This window comes from Phaseolus vulgaris, chromosome 5 (assembly GCF_051622355.1).
Source record: "Phaseolus vulgaris cultivar YP4 chromosome 5, ASM5162235v1, whole genome shotgun sequence".
In the NCBI taxonomy this organism is placed as follows: Eukaryota; Viridiplantae; Streptophyta; class Magnoliopsida; order Fabales; family Fabaceae; genus Phaseolus; species Phaseolus vulgaris.
In genome coordinates this window covers 9,241,607-9,253,610 of record NC_143502.1, presented here as the reverse complement: position 1 = coordinate 9,253,610, position 12,004 = coordinate 9,241,607, and the positions used below count along the sequence as shown (strand labels likewise).

Below are 12,004 nucleotides of genomic sequence, written 5' to 3'. Positions count from 1 at the left end.
CTTTTCTTAGAACTCAATCTAACAAGAAAAACTAATGGATCGTTTAGTTCTGTTCGAGCATCTTAAAAATTGGAGATCATCTTATATTTTTTATTAATAAAATTACTATTTCAATGTAGATATTACAAATATGAATTTTATAAAATTGAAGTAAGTTATTTAGTGAATTAATCTTTAAATTTTAGTCTTTTCTCGATTTTTTCGATCTATTGTATCAAAATTAATCCCACTAGCATTTTCTAATCAGTGTGAGGTTTTGTTAAAATTTATTAGTTCTTGTATGATGCAAAGGTTTCGGTGTTTTTCGATGTTTAAATTAGCATTCGGAATATAATATGTAATGATAATAAATAACATTTAATATCTATCTTTACCTTAATTATCATATCTATTTATAAGATTATAATAAATTTTAGTGAGCCTAAATTAAAATAAGTTATCTGATAATATTAAAGTTACATTTCAATTATCTGTTACCAATAAATACTTATTAAGTTTTTAAGAAACATTTCGACCACATAAGTGTAATAGTATTTTGTGTTGCAAAAGAAAAATTAAATATCAGAAGAAAAAAGAAACGTGGAAAATTTAAAATTATTATCCTTTTGGTATCAGATAATGCCTCTGTTGTTGGTGATTTGCAAATTCAGAAAAAGCGGTTCTTTTTTGTGTTAACTTCGGTGTCTCTGTTGTTACCAAATTCTGCTACTCTTTTTTCATTTAGCCGCGTTACTTCTCTTTTACGGCACCGTTTCACTGGCTCTTAATCAATACGAAAAGAGAATTGAAATGGTTCAATCCCCCAGCCTCTTAATTGGGACATACTCGCTCAAACTTTCCCTTTTACTTTCTGGAACCATTTTTTTTTAATCTTGGAATTCTTTTTAACTTAAGAGACAAATTCCTGTATCTGCATGTAGTTGTCACAACAGTGGCGTATCTCCTTCTGGATTTGGATATTCAATTATTTATACCTTTTAGGTTTGGGGGGGGCAAGACACGGATTCAGTTTTTTAATATACCGGATTTTGGGTTCCTTCATGGGCATGCATTTTGCTTATCAGGTTCAGGGTCGGATTTGGATCAATGGGTGCCTATAAAGTTTGAAACTTTGGTTCTAGGAGTGGTGGTTTCAGTTAAGGGGTAGTTTTGCTGTTTTGACTTTTTTTTAACCTTGTTTTGGGTTGAAGGGGATGGATATGACGGAAGTTTCAATCTTGCACCATGTGGGGATTGTGCTGATTGCGATTTGGATTCTCTCTGCATTCAATTGGTGCCACTCTGTTGTTTACTTTGTAGCTCTGATCTATCTTTTCCTGGTGAGGGTCATTGGATGGAGATTTGACAACTTTTGGATATATTTGATTTGCTATTTTTGTCTTTCCCTTTTATCTTTGGTTTTGCTATTTGTTTAGTTAGTTGATGATGTGGATAAGAAAATTAAAATAAAGATAGGGGCTTAGAGAAGGAATCGTTATTTGGGTGTTTTGTGGTGTTTGTCTAAAGAGTAGAGAAAAAGATGTAGAATATTACTATGTTTCTGACTTTGATTTTTTTTTTCTTTGGAAAGGTTCATGAGCGATATGTTACGAGGCTGCGGAAGAAGTTGCAGTTTGAGGAGAGGAAGCAAGCTAATCAAAGAAGGGTAATTCTGCTGACTTTATTGTGGTTACTTTGATTTTGTGGATAGTGGAGTTTGTGGGGAAAGTGGTAACTTAATTTGTTTGAAAAGTAAAGAAAATGAACAGTGGTCAATGAAGAAAAAGGAACTGGTATCAGAATAAATTCTTCTTTTTAAGGTAAACCGTTTCCCTGAAATTGAGGCAGAAGCTGACCTTGGAGAAGAGATGAAGATAAAATTGAAATCCATGCTACCCCACCCCATCAGTGTTTTGAATGAATTAGTACAGCATTATTCATGGATAAGTTTCTCTTGGATGAAATTCCAAGATTCTCTGTTTTTGTGTGGGTGTTTTAGAAAACAATGCTTTCATGTTTTGGTCCTACCATGTATATATCCAGTTTACTGAGCTGGAAACTAATTTTATTTGAAAATTAATTGAAAGGTTTTCTTCAATCGATGTTGAAGACGAAATTATATGACTTAATTGAATAAGGAAACAACTAAAACTATGGAAAAATATACAACTCTCTCCTGTAGTAAAATACACTATATATTTTAATTTTTCTTTTGTAAATTAGTATTTAGTTCTTTTATTTTATAATTGCAAGTTTAAATTTGAGACATGGAGTTCTAACTGCATGGATTGTGCTATAATGATTTACTGATATAATTTGCGTAATGTTCTTTATTCTACTTCAGGTGCTTTCAGATTCTGAAACAGTCCGGTGGTTGAACCATGCAGTTGAAAAGATATGGCCTATATGTATGGAACAGATTGCCTCTCAGAAAATATTATTCCCTATCATACCATGGTTCTTAGAGAAGTACAAACCTTGGACTGCTGTATGGTTCAAACTGTTTAGTTATTTGTCTTTGATTGTGCTTGATCAAACAATATGAATTTCATATTCTGTCTGACTTGGGTTATTTTTATGTTTGTGTGAATATAAAGTTGTTTACTTTGACTTTTGGTGTGATAATATATTGATATATGTCAACTACATTTGCAGAAGGAAGCTGTTGTTCAGCATCTATACCTGGGGAGAAACCCACCTTTCTTTACTGAAATTAGGGTTCTTCGCCAGACTGAGGATGACCACTTGGTATGTGTAATAAAGCAGCATATCAAGAGAATATCTTGTTCTGCATCTGTGAATGTTTTTTTTTTTGTTTTGACTTAGGTACCGTGTAATTCATGCAGGTTCTGGAGTTAGGAATGAATTTTCTTACCGCTGATGATATGAGTGCAATACTTGCTGTCAAACTAAGAAAAAGATTGGGGTTTGGAATGTGGGCAAAACTGCACATTAAAGGAATGCATATTGAAGGGAAGGTATGTCATTGAAATTTTGATTTTACAGTGACATATTTGTTAAATAATTTTGTTTTTCTGTTATTTGCTCAATACAAGTTCATGGATAAAAGCATGGATTCAGGGATATGCATGTGCCAAGATACAACGGGAATTCCTTATGAATTGATTCTTAGAAATGATCTTTTGTATTGAAGAAGAGTTGATAATGGAGTATTGAGTGAGATGAAGTGGTGTTGCACTTTGTTAGTTATCATTAAATAATTATATTTGAAGAGAAGGAATACAGAATGACAGAGGAAGTTATATTTTTTATTTGAGGAAATAGTTCTATTTGTTTATATTTTCTATTTTTTAAATGTAGTTATAAAAGGGCCATTTTTGTTTTCACCTTGTTGCCGTGTTCAAAGATTTATTCTGTTCAAATATTTGTGAATAGGTAACAAATTGGCAACAGATTTTTTTTCCTGTGAATGCAAGAAAAAATGAAATCTGGAAATGTTTTCAAAATAAGCATGGCCCTTGTTTTTGTTATATTCAAGTATTTCACCATCCTTCTTAAGTCTGACCGTAAAGTTTTTAATTATACTTTAACCTTTATTATACCTAGGCTATTAGTATTGATGAAACACTTGGTGGATAATTATTATGAGACTTGTATAGTTGAAAGCTAATTTCATATATCTAAATGCAGATTTATAATGTCTTCTCTGGTAGTTAGGAGAGAAAAGGGAATAAAATAGAATTATAAATTATTGTTGCTATTGTTGTTATTATTAATCATTTGATAATGTTATTTTATTGTTCTATTCTCTCTGTAGATATTAGTTGGGGTAAAATTTCTACCGACATGGCCTTTTCTTGGCCGTTTGCGTGTATGCTTTGTTGAACCTCCATATTTTCAAATGACTGTCAAACCTATGTTTACTCATGGGCTTGATGTGACTGAACTTCCAGGCATTGCTGGGTGGCTAGTAAGTATTTTTTTTGCTAAATCTGCCTACGTTCTTACTTGCTCATGCTGTAAATGATGTCTAATTTTAATCCTTTCTTTATCAGGATAAGTTGCTGTCTATTGCTTTTGAACAGACCCTTGTTGAGGTGAAGTTTGTCTCTGTTGTTCACTTTTACCCACCTTCTTACTTAAGTATTTTTGCATATTCTTATCCGTTGGCTTCTTGGGATTGAAATAATGTGATATAAATATCAAATGTGTTAGAAATCTTTGCATCTCTTAGTTTTAGAAAATTATTGTATCTTTTTTAATTATTTATCTATATTTACATATTTTGAATTTTTGCAGCCCAATATGCTGGTTGTTAATGTTGAGAAATTTGTTTCGTCAGAGCAAGGTAAATATGTAATCCTTTTCATTTTGCAATAAATAATTTATTTGTAGCCTTGGTGATTGAGAACATTAGGTATTGTGCTCATCAACATATCATGAACATTTAGGCTACCAGCTTGTGGCAATCAATCATTGTTCAAATAAAGTATAAAATGTCAATTTTACTAGTTGTTATCTCCAATCTTTCAATTTTACTACCTATTCAAGACATATATGGGTTTAGTTCTTCGAGTAGGAATGCATGGGGTTTAACTTTTTATGTAACATTTTCGGAAGTAATCATGATTTCAATTATGGAAAATTCTGGAGAAACTTATGGTTTTCATAAAACAAAGTCATTGATTTTCTCTCATCACATATCTTCAGTGGAGAAAGGACATTTTTATTGCTCTCTCTGGAATCCCTATCGTACAAATCCTTTAGTTTAACTCTGGATGGCATATTCAATCCTTAATATATTTGTTTTGTATTATTATATACTCATCCATCCCTTAATCTTAATATTATAGAGTGTTGGTTCTCTGTGGATGAGAAGGAGCCCGTTGCTTATGCTAGAGTAGAAGTTATTGAAGCATCTGAGATGAAGCCATCAGATCTAAATGGTTATCCCTTACCTATGGTTCTTGTGAGCTTTTTTTTTACAATTTTTATTTGTGCCTGACAAATTATAGTATGTTTCAGGATTAGCGGATCCTTATGTGAAAGGTCATATAGGTGGATACAGATTTAGGACAAAAGTACAAAGGAAAACACTTTCTCCAAAATGGCATGAAGAATTTAAAATTCCCATCATAACATGGGAATCTGATAATCTGCTGGTTATTGCAGTTCGTGACAAGGACCATTTCTATGATGATATCCTTGGGTTTGTTCCATTTTATATACTTTGTATTTTTTAAAATATCTATGTGTGTGCATGCACAATTATTTGCCTTTAAGACGCTGGTTAAGAAAAAGGGAGAAACTACTTATTGAAAGGGAAAGCATCATTCCCATATACCCAGTATTTTAGCTTTTGTTAGACTTCCTGAATTTGTCCATTCCTAGAATTTCAGAATGTCTGTCCCTGACTAAATTTTTTCTCTTTTATAGATTGATTACTGAGTTGTATTTCTGAATCATGAAAGTTTAAATTTCGAATGAGTCTGACAACATTTCTCTAAATTTTTTGTTTGATCAATTTTCTACTGTTTGATCAAATGTCTTGCCATCCTTTATTCATTGTATGTTTCCCATGATTTCCTGCCACTTATTCTGTCACTGGTGAATTCATCCAAATAATTTAATGCTGTGCTGTTTTCAGGGACTGTTTTGTGAACATCAACGAATTTAGGGATGGCCAAAGATATGATATGTGGCTGCAACTTCAGAACATGAAAATGGGGAGGCTGCGTTTGGCAATAACTATTCTTGAAGCTAATGGAAAGGTAATCTCCCTCTCAAATATATTTGTACTTATCAATATTTAATAATGCAAAACATTCTGATAAGAACAGAATACAAAAGAAAAATTAAAAATAATAGCATGTGGGGCAATAAGTTGCTCCTATGGTTTTTACCTTTGGTTAGTGTTTGTCTGTTTGATTTCAATTTTGAGTTTTATCTGTACAGGGAGTTGATACTACAAGTGAACAGGAAAAAATGGACTTTAAAGTACCAAAAAATTCATCGGCTGCTAATAACACTACTGATAATAGTTCCTTTTCACCTGTTCCACCTGAAAAATCTCAGAAGTTGGCAGATAACTATGAGCCTATAGACATTGAAGGGCAAAAGGAGACAGGAATTTGGGTTCATCACCCAGGAAGTGAAGTTTTCCAAAGGTGGGAGCCTAGGAAAGGGAAGAGTCGGCGCATGGATACTGAAATTCATGGGGAACCTAATGATTTGGTTGGTAGCGGTAGTTCAACCGTATCTGGATCCTTGAACAATGACAGCAGCAGTTCAGATAATAATAATCCTGAAGAAAAGCACCGAATGAGATCAGTTAGGAGGGGCCTGCACAAGATTGGTTCAGTATTCCACCGAAGTAAAAGGGGGGAGTCTGTTGGAGAGGACATTCCATCTCCACATGATAACATTAGGTCAATGAATTCTAAGGGGATGATCGGTGTGCAGTTTGTGATGGATGAGAACATTTCTGACTTTCCAACTCCTAAGGCTCAGGTAGAAGGGGGATCAAATGAAGGGAGTGGTCCTGAAAGCCCTGCAAAGGGACATGTCAAGGATATGGCAAAGCATATTTTGAAACATGCAGAAAAATCAGCTCGAGGCTTGAGACATGTTCTTTCGTGTAAGTCAAGGAAATCTAAAGATGAGTCTCTAGCAGTTCCAGAAAGAGTAAATGAATCTGGTTCTTCAGATGATGAATCTAACGCAGTTCAGTCTCCCACAGTTGCAACAACTCCAGTTGGCTCTCAGGCTTCGGCCCCTGGCAGCAATGATTCCCCCCTTTCTAGGGTGCCGGTGGTTCAAACAGTTCCATCTAACACTCATGAGGATAATGAAGCACCAAGGGAGATAGTTAATGTAAAAGATGAACCTGAAAAGGCATGCTACCCTCAAAGGTCAAGTGAAGAGTTTGTTAAATCTGATGAATTGGAGCATGTTAAAGAAGAAATTGTGGGCAGATAAGGATTTTGCCACTTTATTCCTCTTAAGAATGTCTCAACCAGCATACATGGTTCAGCATTTCATACCCCTGTTGTTTGTCTTGTACAGTTCGGAGTGTTTCTACAATACTGGCAGATTTTGATTGCAGGAATAGTAGTTCTAGTGATGGATAGACTTTTGTTACTTAAACAAGTTTGGGTTTCAGATGGTGCATTTTGTAAGCAACTAAGCATGTAAATAGCTTTAAATATATACAAAGAGAAAACATATTTAGAATCAGATTTTGCTCTCCTATAGCATCAAGAGAGCTGAGAGCTTATTAACCATTTTTAAATGTAAAAGCATGCAATATTCAAGATGGCTAAGGGTGAATCTTAATGTACTTGATGCCTGTTGAAAGCAAAAACAGCCTGAGATAAAAGTATGTTGATAGCGTAAAGTGATTACCTGATTAAACTTTCGTTTACAAACACGTACTCATGTGGTGATGAAGCCCTCAGATAGCAGCCCTTGGATTAGCCCCTTCTGCCAGAAGGATGATCCGGATTATGGCACAAGATTCAGGACTAGTCAGGTCAGGTTCATTCTCTAGCCAATGTCTTAGAACCTGAACCTATTGTTCCTTAGAGGATCAATATGAACAGAGTGTCTCAGAACCTATTGTTCCTCAGAGGATCACTAGGGACAAAGTCTACATGATTGAAGTTGAGTATCATCTAGTGTTCTTTGTTTTTAATTTTAGTAGATTAGGTTTCACATATAGATTGGAGTGTACTAGGTAACTTGGACTTGTGTCAAATTCATTTTCTCTTCATGAACACCTAGGTTTAGGTATTGGTATCCCTGGCTTTTAGAAACTAGGCCTAGGGGGCGGCATTGACTACAGTTAACCATAGGACCGCCCCTCACTCATCTTGCTCTCTCTCATCTTGTTCTCCAAGTTACTTCTTCCTATATAAAGGATGCCTTGTCTCATGTAATATCACCTCGAATTTTGAAATAGAAAAGAAACTCTGCATGTGTGCAGGAGTGTTTAGTGAGTCTTGAGTGCTCTCAAATTGTTATCTTGAGTGTAGTGTATGTTAGAATATATGGCTTTAAACGAGAGGGGGGTGAATTGTTTAAGAGGAGTTTTTGAAAAAAATTTCAGGTTTAACAAAATTCTTTTTGTAAATCTAGAACAATAATCAAGTTAGCCAAGAATTTAAGCAATTATACAGCAAAGCAACAGAAAAACAATTGGTTTTTTCTTCGAAACAATCAATTGTTTGTATCAGTAAAGCTTAAAACAGAATTTAAATGAATTCAGAGTAAGAGAGAAATACACCAATAGTTTATACTGGTTCACTCTTAAACCAAGAGCTACATCTACTCCCCAGAATTCCCCTGGGTAATCAACTAAGCAATCAAACCAGATTACAAAACACAAACCACCAAAGTAGTGACCTTGAACCTTTCAAGAAACACACTACCTTTGACAAACCACACCAAGAGTATTGATCTTGAACACCCCAAGAACACACAACACTCATTGACAACACAACACTAGAAATACAATAGGTTTAAAAAGGATTACACCTGATCACAGTACAATCTGAATTGAATACAATTGCAATCCTATTCCACTTTCTCTTGAAAACTCAAAGCTTGATGTGAATCTTGAAATCTTAGAACCAAATCTCTCAAACTGAATTTCTCAAAACTGTTTTTTTTCATATTTAAAAACATAAACAAACCATTTATATTTTCCAAAGATTGGTTGAAGCAATTAATAAAGGAGCGTATTCAGTTGGAAAACATTTAAAGCAGATTCACCATTCAAAACTGAATTCTGTTAGGATTTTAAAAGGTTGAAACCACGAAACAACTGATTGTTTTGCTTGACAGTTAAGTCAACCAAACCAAAAACAGTTTTCAACCTTTTCAAAACTCCTAAGAGTAAAACAACCGATTGATTCGACAAAACAACAGGTTGTTTTTCACTTAGTTCGAAAAACACCTGATTTCAAAAAGGTTTTCAATCACATCAGTTTTAGATTCAACAAAGGAGTGGATCACACTTTATTCTACCCAAATCTCATCCAAACATAGCAGCAACACCAACCTTTCATCAATCACATTGGATTTGGATTCTTCAAAGCACATGATCACACTTATCAACAATCTCCCTCTATTTGAAGACAAATCCCTAGTTGCTTGTGTTGATCTTGATTGAATTTGAAACAGCACCTGCAAAACAAAAGAACTATGCAATCCAGAGCATCTCTCATAGCAGGTTATGATGGCACAAAAACCAGTTTTCTACATAACCATAATAGTAGAAAAACCAGCCAAAAAACTAAGCGAAAACATACCAAACAACAACTCCATAAACCATATTTTCTCCCTATTTGTCTTCACAAATAGACTTTAGGAAGAGATGAAAACAGAATAGTCCAAAATAAAGCAATACACACATTAAAAGAACAACAAAGACTTGTCTTCCAAGCTTCACAATCTGTTGTTTCGTGATATCAATCGATTGTTTTTCTTCAATCTTCTTTCCCATACTGCAGCTCAAAAATTTGGTTCTGAACTGCTTCAATCTGTTCATCAAGGGTATGAAAACGTGTATCCATGCTTTGAAATCTGTTGTCAAAGTTTTAAAAATTTGTAACACAAAGATCATGAAGATTTCTTTGGTTTTCAGCAAAGCTATCTAGCCTATTGACCATATAACTCTCAAAGGAAGATATTGAAGGAGTTATATTTCCTTGATGTCCAACACTTGTTCTAGCACCTAATTCAGTAGCAGGTTGTTCTTCATCTTGAACATTCATACCAACACCTTCAGCAACTTCTTGATCTTCTTCATCATGTTCAGCATGAGCACCACTTGTGGAACCACCATGATCACCATCCTTACTTACCCATCTTCCATTGATCTTGGTAAAACCCATGTTGCTTAGTGAACCATTGTTCACTTCCTGTGTTGATTTCACCAACTCAGATGTTTCATCATCAAGATTCACTTCAAAATAGTTTAAGAATTTAGAAATCAAGATAGCATAAAGATAATGATAGTCACTTAACCTCATAGATTTTTGCATGTGTTCCTTGATGATATGGATCCAATTGATCTTGACTTTGCTCATTATGCAGTATATGCAGACAAGATCTTCCTCAGTGAGAACAAAATGGTTGCTCCCTCTTGGTGTTAGAATCCAAGTGACAATGAGAGCCAACAATCTTTCATTCAATTTCAACCCTCCAATCGAACAAGTTCTTACTTGTGCTTGAAGATTCTTCAAACAGCTTTTGTCATATTGAATTTTGTTGAAGTTTTCCACCACACCAATGTTCCCTTTGATGATTCTCAAATTAGTATACTTTAGGCCAGTCACAATAGCCCACACTTCACGAGTGATCTCCATAGCCACACCCTTGACATGAAAGACAAGATTGTTACCTTCATACTTTAAATTGGTGTAGAAACCCGAATAAGATCTGGATAGATGTTTCCTTTCATCTTTAAGAACCTCTTCAACAGTTGTTCTTTAAGAAGAATTTCCACATCAACCAGCTTTTGACTCTTCAACCAGCTAAAAGAGACAACTTTTGGATTGTTTATCACTTTTCTATTTGTTTCAAAGCGATATTTCTCAATCAATTCATTGTCTCCTGAAAATCAGCCTTCAAAACGTCCTTTTGACCTTACAACTCTGATTTTAATCCTTTTTGATGATGGAGGAGTGGAATCCATGAAACTAGAATGTGAGAAATCAGAAAAACAGAGGAAGATATGAGATGCAACAAGAGATATGCCAATGGGTTGTTTTTGTGTAGAAAAACAGCTGCAGAGGGTTTTATAGCAAAACAGAAATCCTCTTTGATCCTTTGGTTACAGTGAGTTTCGGTTTTCAAGAAGAGGAATCTGGTCCAATCTTTGCATAGAACCACGTCAGCCCTTACCAGAAAATTACATGGTCAGCACATGTGGATTTGACTAGTCATAAAGGCACTTGAATTTCCAAGATATAGAATATATTCCTTTTATGACAAGAAGCAACTTTCTCCTAAACCAAATTAGACCTCATGACTGCTTTATTGACTCATAATCCCTTTAAAAAGAAATCTGTAACAGATAGAATTCATAAAGAAATTAAATCAATTTTATGTAGTGCTGTCAGAGAAGAAACAATCGGTTGTTTCAAGAAAACAATCGGTTGTTTCGAGAAAACAATCGGTTGTTTTTCTGCAGCAACAACAATGTTTGAGATTTAAAACAAAAACAGAGAAGAATCAAAATGTAATTGTACATATACAAATAGATGAAGATTTTAGCATGAATTTATAACAGAAAAACAAAGATAAAGAAGGTCTTATCCTTTTGTCATGAAGTCCTTTTCAATGAGTCATTATTTATGATCAAGAATGCTTCTTTTGGCTTTCAAGATACCTTGAGTTGGTATAGAACCTTAATTCAGTTCCAGACAAAATCCTTTTCTTTCAAAAGCTTGATCAAATAACTCAAGACTCCATGCTTCTTTTAGTATCCCTACAACACAATAAATTCAAGCAACAAGATTTGGTCCCCTTACAAATGTGGGTCCTTTTGATTCAGCTTTATCACTAAAAACTTCAGAGCCTTTGGGAATCCATCTCATAATACCTTTAGAAACAAAATATTTCCTAATTTTACAGAATCTAACTGAGTGACCTCTCTTCATGCAGTACAAGCATGTAACAACCGGTTGTGTCGATCTTAAAATCAGTTGTTTTTCTGGCACTTTTGAAAAAGGTTTTGAAATCCCATTTTTCTTGTTTTGAGGATTAAACCCCAAACCAGATTTTTCAAAAACACATTTTTGGGATGCCAAGACAGTCTCAAAGTTGGATTTACCCTTTGAAATTTTATCCACAGTTTTTACAAGATAGTGGACCTTACTCTCAAGAGTTTTATAACTTTTACAAATTTTAGAGTCACACAAGTGAGAAGAATTTTCGCAATGCATTTAAAGATTTTCAAAATCAATTTTTGACTTTTCCAATTCTTCTTTAAGAGTCTTGACTCTATTTTCAAGCCAGTTATTCAACCCTTTCAATCGATTGTTTGAGAGAGCCAATC

At 34.3% G+C, this 12,004-nt stretch overlaps 1 protein-coding gene across 1 annotated transcript; it reads left to right on the top strand.

The window, feature by feature from the left end:
- The first annotated feature begins 512 nt into the window (after positions 1 to 512).
- On the top strand, positions 513 to 7,176 carry LOC137835099 (C2 domain-containing protein At1g53590). Its single transcript, XM_068643445.2, has 12 exons — positions 513 to 1,319; positions 1,571 to 1,645; positions 2,324 to 2,467; positions 2,635 to 2,727; positions 2,826 to 2,957; positions 3,758 to 3,910; positions 3,996 to 4,037; positions 4,240 to 4,288; positions 4,794 to 4,886; positions 4,966 to 5,149; positions 5,588 to 5,711; positions 5,896 to 7,176. Exons 1-12 carry the CDS (start codon positions 1,194 to 1,196, stop codon positions 6,916 to 6,918), a joined length of 2,238 nt encoding a protein of 745 aa, XP_068499546.2. The 5' UTR covers positions 513 to 1,193; the 3' UTR covers positions 6,919 to 7,176.
- The last annotated feature ends 4,828 nt before the right edge of the window (positions 7,177 to 12,004 follow it).